This window comes from Lepidochelys kempii, chromosome 26, assembly GCF_965140265.1.
Source record: "Lepidochelys kempii isolate rLepKem1 chromosome 26, rLepKem1.hap2, whole genome shotgun sequence".
Classification (NCBI taxonomy): Eukaryota; Metazoa; Chordata; order Testudines; family Cheloniidae; genus Lepidochelys; species Lepidochelys kempii.
In genome coordinates, this window is record NC_133281.1 from 11637368 (window position 1) to 11662587 (window position 25220).

Genomic DNA, 25220 nt, shown 5'->3' on the forward strand with positions numbered 1-25220 from the left:
TCAGTGGTGGCAGATGACAGAACAAGGAGCAATGATCTCAAGTTGCAGTGGGGGAGGTTTTGGTTGGATATTAGTAAACACTATTTCACTACGAGGGTGGTGAAGCGCTGGAATGGGTTACCTAGGGAGGTGGTGGAATCAACTTCCTTAGAAGTTTTTAAGGTCAGGCTTGACAAAGCCCTGGCTGGGATGATTTAGTTGGGGATTGGTCCTGCTTTGAGCAGGGGGTTGGACAAGATGACCTCCTGAGGTCTCTTCCAACCCTAATCTTCTATTGTATTCTATGACTGCCCTTGGCAACCTCAGGGCCTGCTCTGCCCGTGCCAAAGGCAGTGAGAGTTGGGCATTTCATTTAATGGGAGCGGCCCCATATTCCTGGCAGTGAGGCCCTGTATTTGTGCTCAGTGCCTGTCTTATCTAGCTGGCTGAGCATGTAGCCTACTGGGCTGTGGCCATTTATACCACAGTAGAGCCAGCCATCGGGAGTCACGGGGGGAAAGCTGCCCAGCCCGTGATTCTCCCTCCCATACGCGGGTCCTCTCAGCAGCAGGCACAGCAGGAATGAGAACAGGAAGCTGCAGATCCAAACGCACGAGCTGCTACAGTCCCGTGCCTCCGGAGCAGAGGGCTGTGACATCTCATATCCTGTGTGGATGGACGGAGGGGGCTTCCCAGGACCCTCTACTGCTCAGACGAGAGCAAGTGGCTGTTAACAAACAGTAAAGCGTAAATCATCAAACCCTGTGCTTGCCCTGTCAGTCCAGGGCCTGATTAAGTAAGGAACTGGGGAAGCTGGGACCAGCTAAGATGTACCGAGTGAGGCATGCAGCCTAGGGAGTCTGGGACTAGCCAGCCCAGCTGGCGGGGGTCGTGGGAAACTCCAAGGAGCTACCAGGGGCATGATCAGCACACCGTGAAAGCGTGAGAGACTTCGGAGATGGGCTGCATTTGTTATCAGCCTGCTTCACTCCCACAGCCCTGCTGGAATTCTCATTACCTGGAAGTTTCCTTGGTCAGATGCTCAAGTTGCTGTGAGGAGGGCAACCTCAATCAGCCACCACCCTTGACATCCATTAGCACGCTGGGGACCTGATCCCATTTCAGATAATGGAGGTGGAGTGAATAAACAAGGTTCAGATCACCAGGTCAGCAGCTTGCCTTAGGCTAGCCAGCTCAGCAGGGCTCTAACTGCCTGGCTTTGGTGCCTGGCTGTCTTGCAGTTGAGTTGGACAACAGGCTTTGCTTGCTGACACAGCGAGGCTGGTTCCCCACCACTTTTGGGTGGCCCCCAGAACTTTTAAGAGGGGTTCTACCCTGCTATCACTGGACAATGTCCATAAAGTGATTTGAAGATAAAAAGGGCTGCAGGCTGGCCTGTATTATTATTGCCATTTTACAGATGAGGCAACTGAGGGAGTTAATCGACTTGCCACACAGCAAGTCAGTGGCAGAGGTAGGATGGGAACGCAGGTATCCTGACCGGTCAATCACACTCCCTTCACAGAACCAGCATCCACTGGAGAATTTTAAGAGCAGGTTAGACAAAGACCTGTCAGGGATTGTCTAGATAATACTTAGTCCTGCCTTGTTGGCAGAGGACTGGACTAGAAGTCCTCTTGGGGTCCCTTCCAGTCCTGTGTTTCTAAGATTCTATATCAAGTACTGAATAGAGTAACTTGTTAAACGGTTACATTAGTAACCATTTACTTTAGGTCAGTTCTGCTAATGGATTTTCAGTATGTAGTAAAAGCAAGTTGAAATGATTTTTAATTCTAATTTGTCTTCCATTATTATCTAGATGATAGAAATGTGTGGCCTTTAGAAGCAGAATTACCATAGAACAGTAAGATTCAGTACTAGGTACTTGAGGTTTGCACAAGAATTTAACCCAGCCCTGCCCCTATACCTTCTGTCCAGCCCTGGCGTATTCTTAGATTAAGAGTTCCAAAGTGCCATTAAAATTCATGGATATTGGGCACCCATATCCTGTAGGTGTCTTTAAAAATCTCTGCCTTCAGCAGGATCATACCACATCATCCATAACTTCTCAGTATGGGTTGCAGTGAGGAGGAAAAAGCCCTGGGGTTATCCTGGAAGGGTGGGGACGATCTACTGGGTCATACCTAGGTCCTGACTACCAGAGGTGCTGAGCACCCACAGTTCACAAGAGAAGTCAGAGGGAGCTGTGGTCACGGAGCACTTCTGAAACATCCTCCCAATAAAACCCCATGTGTTTTCATGGAGAGCCAAAGTCTCCCCAGCTCTAACACCATTGATTGCTCCATTTGGGCTAGGGAAGGAAGGAGGGGCCAGTGCCGAGAAGACAAGCTGAGTTTAGTTCCTGCGTCATCTGCAGTCACTTTGCGTGGCCTTGGGCAGGTCTCTTAATCATCCCTGAGCCTTACTTTCCCCCTCTATAAAACAGAGATAACATTTCCCTACCTCACAGAAAAGTTGTTAAGATAAAATCCATTGATGATTGCTGGGCACTCAGATATTACAGTGATGAGAGTCATATAAATACCTAGAGAGTTGCCTCAGATATAGGTTTTCAAACTGGGGGTTGCAAATATTATTTATTATTTGTGTTTCCATGGCATCTAGGAGCCCTAGTCACAGACCAGGGCCCCATTGTTCTAGGCACTGGGACAAACACAGAGTAAAAAGACGGCCCCAACTCCAAGGTCCTTGCAATCTAAGAAAGGGTTTCAGGGGTTCGTTGCTAGTCTCCTTTCCTTTCTATGAAGAGGCCCCTGGAACTTTTTTCTGCTGTGACATGGAAAAGGTTGACACCTGCTGGCCTGGGATCCAAAAGGCACCGTGGTAAGTGGATCTATTGTGGAACTGGCCCAGCAACACCCCCCTTGCTCTTTCCTCCACTGTACATTGCTGTCAGGGACCAGGAGATGATGTTCTGTTTATTCTTCGAGGGAATTTGTACTGCTAACATTTACCTGAAAACCATTACCGTGGGCGGCGGGTATAATAGGCCAGGGTTACCCTCAGCTCCAGGGTCCAGGCTAGCCAAGAATTCTGTTGTGAGAAACCTTTCATAAAAAGTGCTGAAATTGTTGCATCCCTCATCGTTTGCTCATATCTCGGTGTTCAGTGTTTCAATGCACAGGATAGAAACCTCGGTGCCCCCTCCTTGTTCCTTTTATACTTGTCAGCTCAGTCCTCCTCCTTTCTCTAATGCTGGCAGCACAGGTGGGGCTGCAGGCATTTGCGACCCATCAGGGTGTCTCATCCCACTCAGAGCTGTGCGCAAAACCCCTGAGTCTTGTCTCTGCTGAATGGAGAGGAAGGATGGTCTTATGGTTAAGGCGTTGTGCTGGGATTGAGATCCAAATTCATTTTCCAGCTCTGTAGGCCCTTGAGCAAGTCACTTTAATCTCATCATGCCTCAGTTTCCCGTCTGTAAATGTGGATCTATTCAAGCTGTAAGCTCTTGAGGGCAGGGGACTGTGTGACTGTATCTGGGCAGCGCCTGGCACAATGTGGCCCTGTTTTCAACTGAAGCTTCAACCATAATATAAATAATTTCCCAGGCCAAAGAAAAGGCAAGTCCCCACCGCAAGGGCCTTTCCCCCCAGCATTTCAAAGGCCTGCTGCAAACCATGGAGATGCAAGAGTTTCTCAAAAAAAGGTTGCAAGAATCTTTTATCATGAAAAGCGTGAAGCAACTTAAATACAGGGGTCACAACCAGTTCCCCCCTATTAATTATAGAGAAGTTCCCCCGTGGACCATCTCTCAAAGAGTTTACTCTCCAAAAATGTTTGCGGCTAGTATTTTCAAAGGAGTCTAAGGGAGTTAGGTGCTCAGATCCTATTGCAAGCCAATAGGAGTTGGGCCTCTAACTCCTGAAGGAGGTGAATTTAGGACCCAAGCCTACAGAAGTACCATTCTTCCTCCTGCCAGGGTGTTCATGGCAACGCTGGCTGTTAACATTGGCCTGCCCGATCAGAGGGGAAAGGACATGCCACTTTGCAACAGGGAGCTTGTTTGTGCCACGGAACGAGTGAGTCATGGTCCAAAGAGATGGCAAGATAGCGTCTCCAGGAGGGCGCCCCGCCCTGGGAAATCAGAGCGGTAGCTGTGTGATCCAAGTAGGGGGAAATGCAGCTGCCCTGCTATTAAAATCCCACAAGAGGTACAGCGACCAGGGCTCCTTTCCGCCGAAGACAAACAGCGGCCAATCAAAGTGTCGGCTGGACTCATTTGTTTCAATCAGATATCAGCTTAGCAAGAGATTTTACAAGAGCAGGAATCGTTTCTATTCACTAGTTAGCATAGCCAGTGGGAAAAGGTACATTCTCCTTCGCTATTCTGCTAGTTGCTGAGCGCCCTCAACTCCTGGGGCAGTGCGTGGGAGCCAAGGGGCCTCAGCACCCTGTAGGTTTGAGCCCATAGGCAGGAGAGGAAGAAAAAGAAGTGATTCCTATCAGGGCTATTTAGACATTAGCCCACCTGAGCACCAACCCGCTCATGACAGGTATTGCCGAGAGTCCCTGGAGTAGGCTAACCACACTCACCATTATTCTGTAAATAGCAATTCCACCTGCTCTTACTCTGAGCTGACACATATTGTACAGTAAGAGATCCTGGAATTGCTGTTATCCATGGTGTTAGTGGCTGCAATCCAGTGAGCTACATAAGCCACTCCCAAGGCTAAGCAGATACCTTGGACCTGCTGCTAGGGCTGTGCATAGCAGCAGCTGTATATCTAGCAGGGGGAACATCTCCCCCTATGGGCTGTAAGTAATATAGGGTATCTCTTCTCTTACACCTGTCTTTGTATTTATGAGAGCCGGCCGACTTTTTTTTTTTTTTCTGTCAATTTTGATGACGTTTCGTTTAAAAACATTTTTTGAGGCTTTGAAAATGTGAAAACTTCCTGTTTCGACTATTTCAGAATGGACAGCTTATGTTTTTCATTTTGAAATGACTTTCTGGTTTGAAATGTACTTTTATTTTGAATAAAAATGATGTAAAATATAGTTGAAGTCCAAATGAAACCTTGCAATTGACTGAAAATGGGGGAAAAAACCAGACTGTGGTTCTCTGGAAAATGTCTACATTTTGATTTTTTTTTTGTCCCATTCTGGGGGGGATGGGGGTGGAAATCAAACTCTTGACATGTTTCACCGGTTGGAAAATCTGTTTTGTGACCAACTCCAGACTTTGCAATGTGGAGACAGTGTACTTTTGGGACGGAGGGCTGTGGAGAGCAGTGGGAAGTGATTGTTGTGATTTCCAGGCTGAATTTTTTGCTGTGGCCAAATAGACAGAGGAGTAATTTCTGTCTGTGCCCAGATCGGACCATCAGTTCACAAAGACAACAAAGAAAATCTGTTGTAGCCAGTCTATAGTGCAATGCTGTATGCGGTTGGATTTTTTTAAAAACTTTTTATTAAGGCAAAGTTACAATGAAAAGTGAACATACTACGTTGTACGTTACTTATTCAGGAGCAGGTTAATAGTCAAGGAACATGGCTAAAAATTCTGAGTATTGCTAAAAGGGGTGCCCAAACTTCTAGATACTGATCCTCTTTTTGGTGTTTCTCTTGTGTACATACTTGGTGTGAAAGCTTTTCCATTACAAGGACAATGGTATTTTTCTTCTTAACGCCCTGCAGGTGTTCATCTGTTCTTACTAGCCCTACTATAATTGGCTGGCTTGTGCACCGCTGCCCTCTACTGGATGGGATCAGAACTGCGCAACTGCATGTCCGCTTAGGCCCTATAGTATAAACAGCTGACAAAGGCTCTCCGTTGGCACGAACGACAGCTGTGTCTGATTTTGTAGCAGAAGGAGCTGAGCCCTCTCATTGCCGTGACTCTGAAGTTGCAAACAGCCTTGTTGTACAGCCCAGCCACAAGTGCAAAGCTGTAGGTGTCACAGAGTTGATGTAATTGTTTTCACTTTTAACGAGTCTTTATTTTTTACATAAATAACTGCTTTTCTGTTTTGTTTGGTGGCTTTGGTTTTTGTGCTGCTTGAAATATGAAACAATAAGTTCTTCTTTAACAGAGGAAACAAGTCAAAAATTTGCTCCAATCATGGTCAAGCAGAAAAAGATTTTGGTGGCATGTTTCTATCCGAAAAGTACATTAGAGCACTGTAAAGTGTTATATGTTCAGCTCTGGATTCAGACCAGATCCTGGGGTAATTCCTTGCACCGGGCTCCCACTGACATCAGTGAGTATCTTATGAGTATTACAAACACAAGCTATTGGCCGAAACTGGTCAGGGTGCTCACATGCCGTCTGTGTTGTGATGAGCAAAAGGTGGCATCAGCAATGAAATGAACCGCACATTTCTTTGTAGATGTGATGGGCCATTTATTTCCTTCCAGGAGAAATAACCCAAACGGTTGGCAGAAATGTGAAACGTACTGAGCGCTGGGTATGGTTGGAAACAGCTGAATAACAAAGTCAGGGGGGAGATAAGATAGAATGATATAAATCAGAGATGGAAAAGACCAGTTAGATGAGGCTTTCCTAACCTTTTTGGGTTGGCAGTGCCTTATTAGACATCAAAAATTGTAATGATTCCCCCCCACTCTTACATTTACAATAAAAGGAAGGGTAAAAAATGTATCCATTATAACAATGCTAAGCCTATGTAATATAACTGCTACTCCATTTAGCCTGCTAAATTTTGAAAGTTATTCTGGAAATTTTATTTGCTTTGCTTTGCACTTGCACTAAAATTGTTAATGTCTCATTTGCACCACTTGCCTTCCATGACCCCATAAACCCCCTTGGGAGTCATGACCCACCGATTACAAACACTGATTTACACTATCAACTGCATTTCCCTGCCAGGGCAAGACTGGTTCCTACCAAGCATGTTCAGTTGTCTTGTAAAGTCTAGTCATCTCCTTTGATGGAGCTCCCGTTCCTTCATCAGAGCTTTTCTCCACTCGGGAACAGCCCTGCTCCAGGGTCCTTTTCTACACCAGCAAATATGCATCCATATAAACATCAATGCAAGTTTCAAGATAGAAATTCAAAAGCTGTTTAGGGACAATCAGCGACACACCTGTTGTTTGCAGTGTCATTGTAGCCGTGTCGGTCCCAGGATATTAGCGAGACAAGGTGGATGAGGTAATATTTATTGGACCAACTTCTGTTGGTGAGAGAGACAAGCTTTCAAGCTTCCAAGCCTACAGAGAACTCTTCCTTGGGTGTGGGAAAGGGACTCAGAGCGTCACAGCTAAATACAAGGTGGAACAGATTCTCTAGCATAAGCAGTTAGCACATGTTGCAAGAGAGCATTCAAGGTGAAGTGGGCTGTTAACACCTCTGGGATCATAGGACACAGCAAGGTTAGTGGGTTACAGATTGGTGTAATGAGCCATAAATCCAGCGCCTTTATTGAATCCATGATTTCGAGTATCTAGCAAAGTTATGAATTTAAGCTCCCAGGCTCGTCTTTTCATGGTATTGCGCGGGTTTCCTTTGAGGACGAAGATAAGAGGTCAGATGTGGAGTGGTCATTCTGTGAAAAGTGTTTGCTCGTAGGTAATAGGTGTTTTTCTAGTCTCATTTTTCTGTGTGAGTTCACTTGAGAGCATCGTGATTGTCTGGTTTCATCCATACAGTTGTTCTGGGGGCATTTAGTGCCCTACCCCACGTGTTGTGATAGAAAGGTGTAGGACCCATGGATCTTGAAAGGTGTGTCGTATCATCTTCACAGTGGAGCTATGTCTGCAGGGAGTTTGCCTCTGGGAGCTTGCTTCTTGGCAAGTTTGGGGGAGTTTGAAGGCCAGAAGAGGGGGTTCAGGAAATGTTCCTTTCAGGAGCCAATGGGAGCTGTGGGGGTGGCACCTGAGGGCAGCGGCACGCGGAGACCCTCTGCCCTGCCCCCACCTAGGAGCCACTGCTGGGGAGGGGGGGCGTGTGCTGGTCACTTTGGGAGCCACGCCACCCGAGGTAAGCACCCCCCCCCGCTCCCCTCCCACACCCCAACCCCCGGCCCGGCCCAGCCCAGAGCCCGCACCCAGCATGCAAACATCCTCCCAGAGTCCACACCCCTCACCCCCTCACCCCCTACCCCAGCCCAGAGCCCGCACCCAAACTGCCTCCCAGACCCCTCCTGCACCCCAAACCCCCTGCCCCAGTCAAGGTCCCTCATTTTATTTTCACTTACTTATAGGAGGAGGATGAAGAAAATAAATGAAAAATGGGGAGGGGGAAATAAGAGAGAATGTTCTTTTCCTGGGCTGGGTCCCAGGGAGGGGGGACGAAAATGAATCTCTGCACAGGGCCCCGCTAACTCTAAATCCACCACTGTCTCAAGGGATCACCGAAACTACACACAATGACTGGTTTCAGAGTAGCAGCCGTGTTAGTCTGTATTCGCAAAAAGAAAAGGAGGACTTGTGGCACCTTAGAGACTAACCAATTTATTTGAGCATAAGCTTTCGTGAGCTACAGCTCACTTGGAATTCTATTCATGAAGTACGCCTGACTGGTCTTGTAGGATTGGGAGTAAACGTCATGGCGTCTCCTGTATTTGCATAAGTGTCATTCCAAGGTTATGTGTGTGTGTGTGTCCCCTCCCCTTCACCCAGCAGCTGCAAGCCTGAAGCAATTCAGCTGTGGAAACGCAAGACTATTCCTGCTGGATGCTTGAGGAATAAAGGTATTTAGTGCTGTGTTTTACAGCATACACACAAAAAAGTTAGATAAATACTCTTTCCAGAAGGTTGCCGTGTAATACTACTTTATTTATTAGAATTCAGAACCCTCAAACAGAGAGAGACAAAGCAGGCTGCTCCCTAAGGCAGCAAGGCAGAACTCACCGCGCCTTGTCCTAGGCAGGGTCTCTGTAGACTGAACTCTGAAGGCCCTCACTCTTAAAGTGATAGCTTGTCATTTTTAACCGTTTCTAATACACCTAGGGCAACCAGACAGCAAATGTGAAAAATCAGAACCGGAGGTGAGGAGTAATAGGCACCTATATAACTCAAAGCCCCGAAGATCGGGACTGTCCCTATAAAATCGGGACCTCTGGTCACCCTAAATACACCACATTTAGGATCCTAACTTGTATTGAAATTCCTTTGAGGGTCTGGGCCACAGAGCTCCTGGAAACCTATTCTTGATTTAAAAAATGAACAGAATTTTCCATCCTTACTGAGATCAAGTGAGTCATACATACTGTGGCTTTTGATGTAATGAGTCATCACACTCAACATTGGATTAGGCCAAAGAAGTCTAGACTTGATGCATGGTGACACTGTTCTCATGATAGAAGTAGGCCGCCTGATCATAATTGCTTCCATTTCAGAGGGGGAGGCACTGGGCATTCAGACATGCTCTCTCCATTACCCGCTGTTCTGACCAGTGAAACCGGCTGGAGAAGCCTTTAAGGCAGTCTCAGAATGGGAGGCTGCTCAGAAGTGCGGGAGGGTTTCCCGAGGGTCTGGTTGAAATTTTTCCACTGAAACTTATTTTCCCCCCAGCAGAAAATTGGCTTTTTGACCAAACAAAAATGTGTGTAGACGGTGTCGTGTCGTCTTTGAAAATTTTCATTATTTCTTTATTCTGAAAACCCCAAGTCCCCAAAGCAAAACACTTGGTATCCAACCACTACAGTGGGTTTTTTGTTTTGGACCAAAAATTTCTCAGTTTTCAGCCACAATTTCTCAGGTTTTGGTCGCCAAAACCAAAACCAAAAATTCTGTATTCTGTATTCTGATTAAATAGCAGCTTGGTCTGTGTGGTCTGAAAGCTACTACCAGAGGCAGGATGGTCCAGTGGTTAGGGCACTAACCTAGGACTTGGGAGACCCCTGAGAAGTTCCCTGCCTCTGCCGCCCACTTCAGTGTGCCTTTGGGTAGTTCCCCAGCTGTAAAATGGGGATAATCGGACTGCCTTACTTCACAGGAGGTGTTCTGCGGATCAGTACGTTACAGATTGTGATGTGCTCAGATAAGCAACGTAGGTACGTCTACGCTGCACCCCACTCGCGGCAACGTGTAGATTACGGGCTGCTACCTGCCACAGTGAAAAGTAGGCTACATCCACACTGCGGTGCGTAGCTGCAGCGGGGAAAGGCTCTGGCAGCGGAAAGCAGCCGGAGCCTTTCCCCGCTGCCGAAGTCTTTAATTGCAGCAGGGAAGGTCTCCAGCAGCTCCCTGCTGCAGGAGCCTTCCCTTGCCCTGGGAAGTTGCTGGAGCCTTTGCCTACTATCTCACCCCTGCCAGGGGAAAGGCCCTGGCAGCAGGAGGCAGCGAGAGAGGACACTGCTAAAAACAGCATGGGAGGAACTGCTTGGGCATGTAGCAAGCCTTGTAGGGTACATTCCCGCTAGGGTGCACGTGTGGCTTTAAGCAGTGCCCCACCCTCTACAAAGCTATTTATACAGGTGCTAGGAGGGCATGAGGTGTATGAACGCTACACACCATCATAAGGCGTGTGCATTCTAGATGTACCCATAGAGAGACCACTCTGCACACGGGCGGTGGGTAGCATAGGCTGGGAGAGGCTGTGCCTCCCCCAAACAGCCAGGCGTGGCCCCGCCCCCAGGTCCCCTCCTGCCAGTTCCCCTGTCCCTGTGTCATGGCCCCGGCTCAGGCAGGGCTGGCGCGGGGGCCGCACCACCCACCCGGTGCTCTTGGGCTGGGAGCACTAGCCTGGGGCCGACGGCCATGGTGGGGGAGCTCTGGGCTCCAGCAGGGTGGGTGGGGAGCACGCAAGGGGTGGGGCTGGGGGCTAGCCTCCCAGAGCCGGCGGTTCAACTGTCCCTGGTGCTTGCAGTCCCTGGGGGCTCTGGGGGCTTTGAGAGTTCCAAGGCTGGTTTTATGTATTAAACCTACTGAGTTACATGATGAGCCATCAGTCCAGTACCATCAGCATCTCCACAGTAATCTGTGAGACAGGGTGTATTATACAGAGAGGACTTGGAAACAGGACTCCTAGGTTCCGTTCCTGGCTTTGCCGCTCACAGCGTATCCACGGGCAAGTCAGTTAGCCTTTATGTGCCCCAGTGTGCCCATCTGTGCCTAATAATTAGTATTTATCTCCTTGGGATATTATGAGACTTAATGGATTGATGTTTGCAAAGCGAGGTCCTTGGATGACAAATGCCAGCAGAGTGCCAACTATTGTGGGTATTAGGGTAAGAAAGGAAAGGGAGAGGAAAACAGCCTGCCTTTTGTGTAAGGGATGTGAGTGAAATCATCCAAGACTGAGGTCCCAGTCCTGGAATTGGATCCATATGGGTGAACCATCATGGCTCTAATGGGGGTATCGGGGCTTAAGACCTTGCATCATACTCAATATCAGCCCAGACAAAGACCAGCAGTAAAAGTAAAGCTAAGCTTTCTGAAGACTGTAGAAACAGGTCGTCTGTAGATCAACAACTTGCTCTCTATAATCCATGGCATCATCTAATTTTCTTTCCAGATCTAGAGGGGTGAAGAACCCCCAGCTGGATTCCTTATCTCAAATGCAGAACAGGAAACCAAGGGTTTCTTCGAATGTCTAACTCCCCCATTAATTCCTCCCTTCCATTAACTGCTCCATTCCATTAATTCCTTGGCTGTATTCACAAAACGGAACCTCCACCTCTTTTAAAAATAATTGTCGATTTCCAGTAATCTGAAACTAAAAGATGGTGCTGCCCCCGCTTGTCTGACTAGGATTGGGAAGCATTTGGTTGTTACTTTACTCTGAACAGCTCTTTCCCATAATGTCCCGTTTTGGGCCCCCCACTACAGAAGGGATGTGGACAAATTGGAGAGAGTCCAGCGGAGGGCAACGAAAATGATCAGGGGGCTGGGGCACATGACTTACGAGGAGAGGCTGAGGGAACTGGGGTTATTTAGTCTGCGGAAGAGAAGAGTGAGGGGGGGATTTGATAGCAGCCTTCAATTACCTGAAGGGAAGTTCCAGAGAGGATGGAACTCAGCTGTTCTCAGTGGTGACAGAACAAGGAGTAACGGTCTCAAGGTGCAGTGGGGGAGGTCTAGGTTGGACGTTAGGAAAAACTTTTTCACTAGGAGGGTGGTGAAGCACTGGGATAGGTTCCCTAGGGAGGTGGTGGAATCTCCATCCTTAGAGGTTTTTAAGGCCCGGCTTGACAAAGCCCTGGCTGGGATAATTTAGTTGGGGTTGGTCCTGCTTTGAGCAGGGGGTTGGACTAGATGACCTCCTGAGGTCCCTTCCAACCCTGACCTTCTATGGTTCTATTATAACGCAGATAGGTATAGGTCCAGAGGCAGTAGCACCAATGAATCAAACTTTGCAGATGTGTCTTTATTGGGGTTACGCTGTTCTGTGTTCAACCCATGTCCATCTCTGCCTTGAATGCCTTATGCCTCTTCTGGGCTCCATATTTCCCTGATGACACTCTCTTGAGGGATGCATTTTTCAAAGGGCTTCTGCCCTTTTGCTCCAATGTTTTGGCACCTGCTGTAAGGACCAAATTGCCTGACAGTGGGTGCAAGTTAGGTAGCTGGAGGCACAAGTACTCGGCTTTCCAGCCATGTGTGCAAATAGTTGGTGCATCTCAAGGCTGGTTTTCAAAGGTACCGAGCATCCCCGCTCCAGTTGAAGCCAGTGGAAGTTATAGGGGCTCGGATCTTCTGAAAACCTGGTCCATTGTACCTGCTAAAAGGAAGGTCAGATCTCAGCCATTTTAAAAATGTCTCCCGTGCAAGCAATGGCTTTCCTTCAGTCCAATGCACGGCAGCCATTAACCCTGGGCCTGGACATTACTGTACAAGCAGTACAGTAGTCAGCAGGGTGGGGCCGTGTTCTAGTTGGGTTTTAATGGAAGGGTGGATCTTGTTGGCCTGGGGCAGGAAGTGGCTCTGTTTGGCACAGCCTGGCTGTTTCCAATGACGTGACAGGAAACCAGCCAGCAACAGGACTCCAGTTGGGAAGGTGAAGCCCCTCGCACTTACAACCAATCTTGGGGGTGGGAGCTCTACATTCAGAACACAGAGGGGATCTTTCCAGGTCACAGTTGAAACCATGGGCACGTAAGTGGTGGCCACAAGAGGTTCACACACACTGGGTGTCTTTGAATGCATCCTTGCACACCTAGGAGCTCACGGGGCCCGACAAACACACGTATCAGGCATGCAACAGGTATGCACACCTATTTTGCAGTTGTCAATGACATCTAAACATACTCCTTTGGGTTCGTCATTATAAAGCTCTTAGAACAATTCATCTCCCTGACAGTCTCTCCCTCCCTCCATACAAATAAAACTGATGGTGCAAGGCTCAGTTATTTAAGGTTTAATATACGGCCCATGCCTCGGGGTGGGCCATTCTTGCATATTCCATGCATGCTCCTTGCATCATGCATGGGCCATCGTAGCAGTTGTGGTGGTCTGGTCTGGTCTGTCTTTCTCTTCTTTGAATTGGCGAGTGAGACATGTTGAAATCCCTCACTTCAAACAGCTCCATAACATCCGATGAAGCAGCTGGAATTAAAGACGCTGACGCTACGTAAACATGTTGGAATTTGAAGTTCCTTTATTCTTTGCCACCGCATGACCCTGGGGTTCTGGAAACGAGAACAACAGTTCATCTTCAAAGAATTCCCCCAGGAAGTCTTGTATTCCGATGCATTTCTCAGGCCTCTTGCTGCTGATGCTAATTTATTCTTTCTATTACAACGTGAGTGATCAAGTCATTTCATAACCAGAGACAATTTAAGCACCGGTTGGTCTAAGGTAGCTTAATTTCTGGCCTTGGGAAGTAGAAAAGACCCAATGAATGGTTTATTGGGTTAGTAGTGGGTGTGAGGGGAGCTCACAGCGGGTGCTTTGGTCTCCATGGTCCGTTTGGTCTGTGGGCTCTGAGATGAGTTCGCCATCTAGTGCTATGTGTGATGGTGGTTTTGTGCTGTAGATGCTTGTTTAACACACTAGTGAGCCTGCATGACACAGTGGCCTGAGAACAACCCACTCAGCTGACATAACCCACCAAAGGGCCATGAGATGGGGATGGCATCTCTCTGACTGTACCCTTCCTTTATTGCTGCTCGGTGCATTGACTGACCTCAGAGGACAGTCAGGGGCTGTCATTCAGTCATCCTCCATTCACCATCCCCAGAGCACCCAGCCCTCACTGAGGATAAGGGATGTCACCCCTCAAGCAAGAGCCAGTGAGCAGACCTTGATCATTAGAAGAGCAGGAGGGTGACAAGGAAGGGAGAGACTCAGATAAAGGCGGGGACTTGGGTGGGGGCAGAAGGGAAGCGTTCATTACCACTCCCAGAAAACTCATTTAACCCAGCTGCTGTAGGCAGAGAACATTGTGCACCCAGCATGAAACTCCCCCCTTCCAGAGGGCCAGCCCGAGGAGTATACGGCACAGGCAGAGAGTAGCCACCAACTGCAGCCCAGAGCCCTACTCAAAGCGTCACAGTTGTCAATGGCAGAGGTGGGGGGAATTTTAGGCGAAGGACACCCAGGCAAACACTGGAATGAACTGGGGGCTTCCGTGTCTGCCCAGAGCCTCTGTGAAAGGCACATGCACGTAGCTAAACGGCGTGGAATTTAGTTCATTTACCTTGGTGGGCCGAAGGGCTGAGCTGATACTGCTTGGATTGGAACCCGTGGTTCTAGGCAGTCCAGGTATTAGGCACCTGAGGGTTGGACTACCAGGCTGTCCCCTATCCACTGAGGGCTGGGCTATTAGGTCATCGCCACCAGGCCATCCATGGAGGTTCAGACCGTTGTGGCTCCCAGACTTGATTGGTTCAGGTACCACCACCTTAAAAATGGTGTGAAGTGAATGCCTGGAACATCAAGTTTGCATCCCACAGTTTGGGAACTCCTGCTGAAGCCGTCCCTCCCACGTAGCCCTTCTAGCCTCTGAGCTGTAGACCATGAGGCCATCTCCACTGACCCAGTCCCTCTACCCCATGTTTAGGCTGCTAGCTCAATGTTTGGGGCTGCTTGTTTTCATTGTTCTCTTCCCACTCCTACGTGCCCGGCCAGCAGCCCACCAAAACGCTGCAATGGGAACAAAACCGCTATTAATAGATCTGCGTGCAGAAGCAAAGACATTTCCTGCTGTTCTGTGGAACTGGAGCCCCAAACCTTTTCTAGAAAGAGGCAGCTTCCTTCCTGACCAGAGAGCTGACATTCATTGTTTTGGCTGCTCTGAAGAAACGCGGAGAATTTCCATTCTTTAGACATGCCTCCCACCCCATGATGAAGCATGGGACAGATCTTTCTCTTTCTAGTTTCATTGAGTTTGAATGCAAGGGAATATTTTCTCCAGGAATGCAATGCTTCTTTCCAGGGGTCTGGGACAGAGCACACACTGAGCTCGCCACCTGAGGTTATTTTCCCACCCCTTCCAGGATGAACGTTGTCTGGGTAATTTCCTTTGTGATCCCTGCTCATAATATTCCTTAGTGTAACGGTTGTAACCCATGCAGACGTAGTGTAGCTCTCTGTCTTCCCCTAGTGTCTGGACCACACAGAGCTTTGTGCCTGCTTCTTGGTAACAAAGGTGAATCTTTTAGCTCATTATCAGAGGCGCATGCTTGTAGAGACAGAAGTCTGCAGTCTGAACCCGGCCATTGACAACTGTGACACTTTGGGGCAGGGGTGGTCAACCTGAGCCTGAGAAGGAGCCAGAATTTACCAATGTACAGAGCCACGGTAATATGTCAGCAGCCTCCCATCCGTTTCCCCCCCCCCCCATCCCGCCACTTCCAGAGCCTCCCATAAGGTGACGAGATAGCAAGTGTAAAAAATCGGGACACGGGGTGGGGGGTAATAGGAGCCTATATAAGAAAAAGCCCCCAAAATCAGGACTGTCCCTAATAAAATCGGGGCATCTGGTCACCCTAGCCTCCTACCCACTGGCAGCCCCGGCAATCAGCACCTCCCCCTCCCTCCCAGCGCCTCCCAATCAGCTGTTTCGTGGTGTGCAGGAGGCTGGGGGGGCGGGGGGAGAGGGAGAAGCGAGTGGAAAGGGGTGGAGTGGGGACAGGGCCTGGGGCAGAGCCAGGGGTTGAGCAGTGGGCGCCCCCCCCCACCCCCGGCACATTGGAAAGTTGGTGACTGCACAAGGAGCCGCATGTGTCTCTGGAGCCAGACGTTAGCCACCCCTGCTTTGGGGTTTCCCACAGATGGGGGGGGGGGGTTTCCTGTCACCGCGGATGTGCTTAAGCCATGCTAAGATTAATAGCTGCTCTCTACTTATTTATGCGGCGCATGGCACTGACTGGAGATGGAAACCCAGCGGTTTCTCAGTCACTCGCTGTGAATCTGTATCTAGCTTTAGGCTCCCTCTCTCTCCAAAGGGCAGCAACCACGGTGCTCTGCGCAGTGTCCTGCTTGAGTTTTTCATAGATATTTAGCTCAGAAGGGACCATTATGATCTAGTCTGACCTCCTGCACAGCCAACAGATCTCAAATGCAAGAGCTTCTGCTCACACTGTCCCTCCTCACTGGGCAGTCACCATGCACAACCGCCGTGTGCCCCGGGGGGGGGGGCAGGGCATCTTGCACGCTCCCTTTGCACCAGCAGTTGTTTCCATCAGACATTTATGGTCTAATGAATTGCCCTTTTCCGGCTAAACTGCTTCTGCCATGGGACAATTCCTAACCAGCTCCCCCTTGGATCACCAGCAGGCTGCTCTCGCCCTTGCTCCTTCCCTTCCACCAAGGGCTTTGCTACATGCAGGGGCTGGCTGGGGGCGAGGAACCACCCCGGGGGACGCCCTGAAGGCGCCCCCAGATCAGGGTGCATATTGGTTCGACAGGGCCATTGTCAAGGCTCCCCTTCCCTGCCCTCCAGCATGCAAGACGCCTCCACCCCTGTGGCGGGAGACGTCCTTCCCCAAGGGCTGGCTGGTGCTCCCCTCGGCAAGCGGCCCCGCACCCTGCGACTCCCTCCGCTCCAGCCCGGCCAGAGACCGCGGCCCCGCCCGGCAGCGGGAGCAGAGTCCCCAGTGGTTTGAGCATTGGTCTGCTAAACCCAGGGTTGTGAGTTCAATCCTTGAGGGGGCCATTTAAGGATCTGGGGGGAAAATTGGGGATTGGCCCTGCTTTGAGCAGGGGGTGGGACTAGATGACCTCCTGAGGTCCCTTCCAGCCCTGATAGTCTATGATCTATCTCCCCGCAGGCGCTGCTCTGCGCCGGCCGCTCTCAGCCGGGGCGGGCGCCCCAGGCCTGCAGTGCGCGCCGCCGGGCAGCAGGGGCCGCTGTTCGGCGCAGCCGGCTTGGCCCCCCCCCCCGGGGAGCGCTGACCCGGGAAGTGAGCGCGCGCGGCGGCGGCCGGGGTCCTGCGGCCCATGTGCGCGCGGGCGGCATGGCCGAGGCTCCGCAGAGCAGGATGCAGGAGGCCATCGACAGCATGGTGCAGGGGCTGGAGCGGGAGAACATCCGCAAGATGCAGGTAACGGGGAGGGGGCCCCCTCTTCTGTGCTGCCAGCCCCCCCCATCTACCTGCTCCTCTCCCCCCCACCCCCAGCAGTACCCTGCTTTCTGACCCATTGCAATGCGCCATGCGGGGAGCAAACCCGTGAGCCTAGCCCCCTCCCCGCCCCCCCTCTTCTGTGCTGCCAGCCCCCCCCATCTGCCTGCTCCTCTCCCCCCCCCCAGCAGTACCCTGCTTTCTGACCCATTGCAATGCGGGCCCGGGCTCCTCTGGCCATGCGGGGAGCGAACCCGTGAGCCTAGCCCCCTCCCCGCCCCCCCTCTTCTGTGTTGCCAGCCCCCCCCATCTATCTGCTCCTCTCCCCCCCACCCCCAGCAGTACCCTGCTTTCTGACCCATTGCAATGCGGGCCTGGGACCCCCCTGGCCATGCGGGGAGCGAACCCGTGAGCCTAGCCCCCTCCCGGCCCCCCCTCTTCTGTGCTGCCAGCTCCCCCATCTACCTGCTCCTCTCCCCCCTCCCCAGCAGTACCCTGCTTTCTGACCCATTGCAATGCGGGCCCAGGCTCCTCTGGCCATGCAGGGAGCAAACCTGTGAGCCTAGCCCCCCCCCCCCCCCCGCGCCCTTGTGGGTCTGTCTGTAGAGAGGCCCTGGACCCTTAGTGAAGGGGGGGAAGGGGTCAGTGAGCTCTGCCCCCATGCCTACTGGAGCATGTGTGTGTGTGCAGGGATCAGGGCCCCTCTGTGCGCAGGGCTCTGGGCCCCGCACCGCGGTGGGGGTGGGTCAGGGCTACGCTCAAGGAGAGTTGGGGGGGGGGGGCAAAGCCAGGCCGTTCTGCAAACCCCAGGTGGCTGTGGGAGGTCAGCACTCTCTGCACAGGGCCCCCCACTGAAAGGGACAGGTGTATTGCGGGGGGGTTCAGATGTGCGTTGCTACAGGCGACGGCTTTGGAAAAGCCAGCTTTCTTTCCCGCCCTTGCAGGGTAACATGTTTCGGTGCAGCGCCGACTGCTGCGAGAACGACCTGGCCTCCATGCAGCAGGTGCACCACTGCATCGAGCGCTGCCATGCGCCCCTGGCCCAGGCCCAGGCAGTCGTCACCAAAGAGCTGGAGAGGTTCCAGGTGAGGAGAAAGCGACCGGTGGACCCCGGTGCGGGCGAGCCCTGGCGTTCCCGTAGGGAAATAGGATCGACGGCGGCGGTCTCTCGGGCCCCAGCTCCCCACGGAATCTGATCCCGGCTTAGTCTCAAGCCGGGCGCAGAGGTTTGCCGTGGATGCACCTGGGTGTGGGGCGAGCCAGTGCTGGGCCAAACCCCGTTGTAAAAGTAACCCGGACAAAAGGGGATGTACCCAAGCAGGGAGTTGGTAACATGAACGGGGCATCTCATTTTGGAGAAGAGACGACTTTGAGGGAGGGGGGTATTGGATACTCAGGGTTCTGCTTTGCGTTAAATCCAGGCTCACTGTGGAACATAAGGCTTGATCCCCCCTCCCCCCCGCCCCCATTACCAATGTATCTGAGAGCCTCGCAGTCTTGTTCACACGGTCTGTAATTACCTTCACGACACCCGGGGAGGTAGGGCAGTGCTGTTCTCAGTTCACAGAGTCAGTATTGTTCGCCCAAGATCACACAGGACGGCTGTGGCCAAGCAGGGACTTAAACTCGGGTCTCCCAAGTTTTAACCCCGGGACCGTCCTTTCTCTCTTTGTCACACACTGAATTTGACTCCGTCCTGCTTCAGAAGGATGGCATTTGGGGGTCACAGAACAATGTGATCTTCAAGGGCCTCTCTCCTGAGAACCTCAATAGGGGTCCCAGCAGTGTTGCAGCTTTTATTATGCAGGGGAGATGCCTCCTAGGATCTGGGCTGAGACCCCCCAAGCAGCCATCGCATCATCTCTAAGCTGCTGCTGACCTGAGCTTGGTTAATACTGATGACCTAGAGGTGAAATGCCCTGTGTCAAATACACATCATTCAGTCCTTGGTCTCAGTGTAAACTGCTGGCCATGTGGAACAGAGTAATTAACCACTGGAACAACTTACCAAGAGTTAGAATCATAGAAGATCAGGGTTGGAAGGGACCTCAGGAGGTCATCTAGTCCAACCCCCTGCTCAAAGCAGGACCGATCCCCAACTAAATCATCCCAGCCAAGGCTTTGTCAAGCCTGACCTTAAAAACTTCTAAGGAAGGAGATTCCACCACCTCCCTAGGTAACGCATTCCAGTTCTGATGGATCACTGGCAATTTTCAACCGAGATTGGTTGTTTTGCAGAAAGCTCTGCTCTAGGAATTATTTTGGGGAGTTCTCTCAGACTAGATGATCACAGTGGTCCCTTCTGGCCTTGGAACCAATGAGCTAGGCTGAGACACCCTGCCCGACTTATTGCATGTAGACCACCACATAGCAAAATGACTTTGGAGGTCTCGTTGCAAATGGTGGTAAACTTCGAGCCTGCAGCAAGCTTCATTCTTCTTCCATCCATCCCCTCCATTACAAATAATTGTGTTCTGTGGCCAAAGGCATGAGGGCCTGCATCTGAGAAGTGGATAAGAGCTCGTTTGTCCAGCTACTACACCACCCAATGCATTTTGCTCGCAGCTGCGTGGACTCTAACTGTCCGGAATTCTCATTTGCAGGACCGTTTGGCTCGCTGCACGATGCACTGTAATGACAAAGCCAAAGATTCCCTGGATTCAGGGAGCAGGGAGCAGCAGGTGAAGCAAGAGCTGGAGAGCTGCGTGACAAAGTGCGTTGACGACCACGTGCATCTCATCCCCAGCATGACCAAGAAAATGAAGGAGACTTTGGCAGCCATTGCACAATAAAGCTGCGTCTGTTTGGGGAGAGAGAGGGAGAAGTGTAGCTCCTATTAAAAGAGAGACGTGTACACGGAGATTCGTGTTGGAAATTGAGGAATGAAAATGGATGATTAGGGTGATTTTTGCATTTTCCAAGTATTGCAGTTGTCCATTCGAGAGCTGGTTTGGTTTAAGGGCTTGGTGGTCTGGGGCTGATTTGAGGGATGTCACCAGTTGTGGAGAGGACAGACCCCAGTTCTCAAAGGGTTAATGGTCAGTGTATGTACACACCATGCTGATAATAGCAGTGTCCTCCACTGACCTTGACTTCCCTCTGAATTTAGGCCTGCTGGAAGGCACCAGTTTGACAGGCCCGGAGCCTGAGGGGCCTTTGTCCCTAAGACAGGGGTAACAGCAATGCAAGCTTCCCCAGTACTGCCTAACCAATATTCCTCAATAGTGCCCTGCAGGAGTTAAGGGCCAGGTTCTCAGCAGATGTAAATCAGTGTAGCCCCATTAGTGACAGTGGAGCTTTGCCAGTGTAAACCCACTGAGGATCTGGCTCCAAAAGGCCAGTCTCTGTGTCCTTTTGATGGTGGTGATGTGATGGGCTAGGAGGATTTGAAGTGAAACTATCACTGGGTTGGGTTTGAACTGATGCCCTAGAGTTCCAGTATTCCTGCCTCACTTGTTCTCCAGCCTGTTGTGATTACAAAAAAATGCTTTGGGGACAGGATTTTCTCCTCCTCAGCTGCTCTCACATCTGCAGAACTTACCGTCTAGCACTGACAGGTCCCTCTAGTGCAGATTTCTTTTGCCGTGGAAGAAACAATGCAAAAGGGAGTGTGTGCAATGTATTAGATAATAAGTCTGTTTCTCTTACAATGTTTCTTCCACCAGGAATCAGGGAGAACATTTTTGCATTGGTAGGTCAAGTCTCTGCAGTTAAAACATCTTCAGCCTCTACTGCCACTCACACTGGTATAAATCAGGAGTAATGCTACTGGAATAAATGGAGATATGCCTGTGTGTAAACCCAGCGTGACTGAGTGGAGAATCAGCCCCTTGTCTTCATCAGGCCACCAACCCTGCAGTGTCTAATTCTACTAAAAGAGCAAGGTCATCCAGCCCAGTATGGGTTCTCTGGAGCAATGATTCACAAGAAGTAGCATGCTCTGTTGAAAAGGGATGGCCAATACCACTTAATGATCCACTCCTGATGGTTTTACACCAGTATGACTCTATTGGCTTTAGTGGAGTTACTCCTGATTTATAGCGGTATAAGGAACAGCAGCGTTGGGCCTGAAGTCTGTCTTTAAGAGTTATACCAGGTACATTGTTCCATGCAGTGTGGCATAAATAACTGTCCTCACCTGAGCCTCTGCAAAACAACCACTGAAGGTTTTAATATTAGAATTAAAGATTTAAGGTTTAAGGATTCTGTCCTCCTTTTTGACCTGATATTCCTAATTAAACACACAGAGAGTCTGTCTCTGTTCTCCCTCATCCTGGTATAAATCAGTTTTTCTGCTAAAGTATTGGATTTACAGCAGCGTAAATCAGTGCACAATCAGATTCTTCAGGATGTTGCAGTGCGGGCTTGAGGTGGATTTCACATCTTGTTCCTCCCCGGAGCAGCGGGGAGAGGGAGCAATGCAGAGGAGGTTGGCTTGAATGCTGGGGCAAGGCGTGACTCCGTGAGTCATGGAGCAGCATTACTGGCTGCCTCAGATGTGGAGCTACTCAGCTGCAGGAGGAGACAGTTCTGAATCTGTGGTCCTCAAGGTAAATGAGCACAATACAGAGAGATGATCACCGCCAAAATAAAAAGGGGAAACGACATCCGGTAAACAGCAGCACCACCTTGTCCTGTCCTTGTGGCTGGAGACACGGTAGCGAGTATCTTAGGATGGTTCTATTTATTGTGAGCTGAATGACCTGTTGCGTACCTTCTCAGGAACAGCTATAACGAACACAACCATTTTGTTCTGTCCTTTTAAAAACTGATTTATTTTCCGAAAGTTTGATTCAAAAATAAATGTTAGATGACAACTTCCTCCGTATTTTTACTTACGACAAGGCTTGGCATGGCTCCGCTGCGAGAAGTGCTGGATTTTGACTGTACATATTCTAGTGCTTGGGAACCAGAGGGCAAGCTTATCCGTAATCCTGTTTCGCGCCTTCCGGGGGGCAAGGCACAATGGAGCTCGGGGGTGCTAGGGGCTTTGCCAGCAGAAAAGTGGGGAGCCCCTTCCCCAAAGAGCTTACGATCGAAATAGACAAGACAGGGGAAAGGGGATGTAACCTAGAGTCATGAAAGGGCTGGCAGCAAAGGTAGGGAAAGTTTCTCCTGCGTTGGAATTTCTGATTCACCACGTCCTTGAAAAGTGGGCCCCTGGAATTCGGAGCGGGACCCGAATTCGCATCTAAACGTTGGCCCTGGTGCTAATCTGCTGTAAGCGTCCCACTAAATGGGACGAGCAGGGTCGTATTGCCGCGGGGAGCCGCGCATCGATATTTTTGGCGCGTCAGTGTGCCCCGGCAAGCGCGCTGCGGGCGGCTCGGGGTGGGGAATTGGGCTTGTCATCCGCTCTCAGTGCCCGTTCTGCAACCATCTTGCTCCCGAGCTGCCGCTACGTAGATAGGGCCGCTCTTCTGAGGAATACGGGGGAAGTGAGTCGCGTGGCCTCCCCGCGGCGCTGCCGGGAGGAAGCGGCACGGCCCGCAATTGGCTGGCGGGTCAGTGAGGTCACCCGCAGGCGATACCGGCGATCACGCTGATTGGGTCAGTGATTTGAAGTCATACGCATGCGCTCCCGGCGTTACTGTTGATTGGCTGGACGCGGGCAAGCCCGCGGCCTCGGCGTAATCCCTGATTGGTCGCTGAGCCGCGGACGGGGTGACGCCAGCGCTGGAGCCGTGCGGAGGAGCGCCAGGCGGTTGTGGCGGGGCTGACTGAGGCGGCGCCATGAGTAAAGCGCACCCGCCCGAGCTGAAGAAGTGAGTGCGGCCGGGGGGGGGCGGCGGCCGCCCCGCGGGGGGAGGCGGGGGATGTGGAGCGAGCGTGGGGTGGGGGGGGGTAGCCCCTGGGCCAGAATTTCAGTAGGACCCACCTTTATGGCCTCCTGCCCCCTGTGTCCCGGCATGCACCGCGCTGCCCAGCGGGGCCTCTCTGCGCGGGGCGGGCGAGACCCCCCCCCTCTGGGGTAACTCCTCCCCCCGCCCCTTCCCCCCCCCGTGCTGGGCACGTGGTGCCACCTCGGGTAGGGCCCTGGGGCAGCCCCGCCCCATCCACCCTGGCAAGGGGCACGTGCGTAGGGATCCCCCCCCCATTCTGGGTGACATCAGGCTGGGTGCCCCAGAGCAGAGCTTGACTCAAGTCTCTGTGCCCCCCCCCCCCCAAATACACGCAGAATTGCAGTGCGCTGTTGGCCCGTGGTCAGGCTGCCGGGCCGTGGTACCGTGCCCAGAGAGCCCCGCACTGAGCCGGTACATTGACCATGGCGTGGCACCTGCGTGCACGCCAGCGGGATGCCCGGGAGCAGGCCGATGGGCCGCGCCGTTCATGTTCTGCGTCAATGCGTACCGTCTTTCTGCCCTGCTAACGTGCGGCTCTTCCCCCTTATGCCTTTCAGATTCATGGACAAGAAGCTGTCACGTGAGTTCTTTATGCGCCTAGATTTATTCCGAGCATCGCTGTCGTTTTAAAGTTCCCATGGTAGCAGGAAGAGAGCCTGAGACATAAGCCCTTGTATTAGAAGCCTGGTATGAGGCAGGACCTGCTCACAGAATCTGGCAAGAACAGGGATGATATTGCAGAAATGCACATTCCTAAGAAGTGCTAGTCACTGTGTACTTACGCAAACATCCTTATATCAAGGATGGTACAAAAACAGTCCCCAAGGATAACAGGAACGCAGAAGAACAATCACCAGCACACTAAATGCCTAACCACTATGAAGCTCTAATGTAACTTTACTCCTGCATTTTGAGGGGTACTATGTGTGATATCAGCCTACAGTCTGCTAATATTGACCACCATCCAGACTTCCTCATTATTATACTGCATTTTTGTATATGAAGCCCGTGGAATAGGGAATACTAGTTCTAGTAAGCAATGGTCCATTCACATGCAGTATGCCTAGGTTTCAAACCGTCATAGCATTAAAAGATGGTTCTAAAGCTCCCGTCTCAAAGGTAACACTTCCTAACCAAGAAAGCTAAATACTACAGCTGTGTGCCAGTAGTTTTTGTTTTTTTGTTTTTTTTTTAAATTATTTGCCAAATATTTCTTCTAGTGAAGTTAAATGGTGGCCGACATGTCCAAGGGATATTGCGAGGGTTTGACCCCTTCATGAATCTAGTGATAGACGAGTGTGTGGAGATGGCACAAGGTGGACAACAGAACACTATAGGGATGGTGGTAAGTAGAGAATTTTCACCCCTATTGGATGGTATGGGTTGAAACATTTTTAGAGAGTGTGTGTGTGTGTGGGGGGGGGGGGTTCCTTATTTCAGACTCTTTCCCCAGTCCCCACCTGTTGCCATAATTCAAGTATCTTGATGAGCACTATTTTCTAGCAAATGTGCCTGAACCAGGTGAATTCTAGGAAACTAGATAGTCCACACCATACTTGTCACTGAATAATCTCTGGGAGGTTTATGAGTCAAAGTTAATTGCTGTTCATCTTTCTAGAAGAGCTAATCTGGAGAAATATACATGCTGTAGACTACTTCCTAGCTGGGTTGTTTGCTAGCATTAAATACTTCTGATCTTTGTCCCATCTCTAGTTCTGCTAAACCACATTGGTTGCGAAAGAATTCTAATCTTTTTATATTCCTTATTTTTAGGTAATACGAGGAAACAGCATCATTATGTTAGAAGCCTTGGAACGAGTATAGATTAACCAGTGAACTCCTGCCTAGCGCTGTGATAAACCTCCCCTTAACTCCAGCTGTCTTGTTAACGAATGAGGAGTCTTCAGGAACTGTACATTCCTCATGTAAACTTATTTTTGTTAAATAAATTTTGTAATGGTTAACATAA

The 25220-nt window shown here is 50.7% G+C and overlaps 2 protein-coding genes across 2 annotated transcripts; both read left to right on the forward strand.

Annotated features, from left to right (window-relative positions):
- The first annotated feature begins 17226 nt into the window (after positions 1-17226).
- On the forward strand, positions 17227-22227 carry FAM136A (family with sequence similarity 136 member A). Its single transcript, XM_073325051.1, has 3 exons — positions 17227-17390; positions 18353-18493; positions 20012-22227. The coding sequence occupies exons 1-3, from the start codon at positions 17304-17306 to the stop codon at positions 20198-20200; spliced, it is 417 nt and encodes a 138-aa protein (XP_073181152.1). The 5' UTR covers positions 17227-17303; the 3' UTR covers positions 20201-22227.
- Positions 22228-23052: 825 nt separating this feature from the next.
- SNRPG (small nuclear ribonucleoprotein polypeptide G) lies at positions 23053-25220 on the forward strand. Its single transcript, XM_073325177.1, has 4 exons — positions 23053-23173; positions 23809-23831; positions 24472-24596; positions 25025-25220. The coding sequence occupies exons 1-4, from the start codon at positions 23142-23144 to the stop codon at positions 25073-25075; spliced, it is 231 nt and encodes a 76-aa protein (XP_073181278.1). The 5' UTR covers positions 23053-23141; the 3' UTR covers positions 25076-25220.

Coding starts and splice junctions, on each gene's coding strand:
- SNRPG (XM_073325177.1), top strand. CDS start 23,142: ATGAGTAAAGCGCACCCGCCCGAGCTGAAGAA. Junction 23,832..24,471: donor CATGGACAAGAAGCTGTCAC/GTGAGTTCTTTA, acceptor TATTTCTTCTAG/TGAAGTTAAATGGTGGCCGA. Junction 24,597..25,024: donor AGAACACTATAGGGATGGTG/GTAAGTAGAGAA, acceptor CCTTATTTTTAG/GTAATACGAGGAAACAGCAT.
- FAM136A (XM_073325051.1), top strand. CDS start 17,304: ATGGCCGAGGCTCCGCAGAGCAGGATGCAGGAGGCCATCGACAGCATG. Junction 17,391..18,352: donor AGAACATCCGCAAGATGCAG/GTAACGGGGAGG, acceptor CCGCCCTTGCAG/GGTAACATGTTTCGGTGCAG. Junction 18,494..20,011: donor AAGAGCTGGAGAGGTTCCAG/GTGAGGAGAAAG, acceptor TCTCATTTGCAG/GACCGTTTGGCTCGCTGCAC.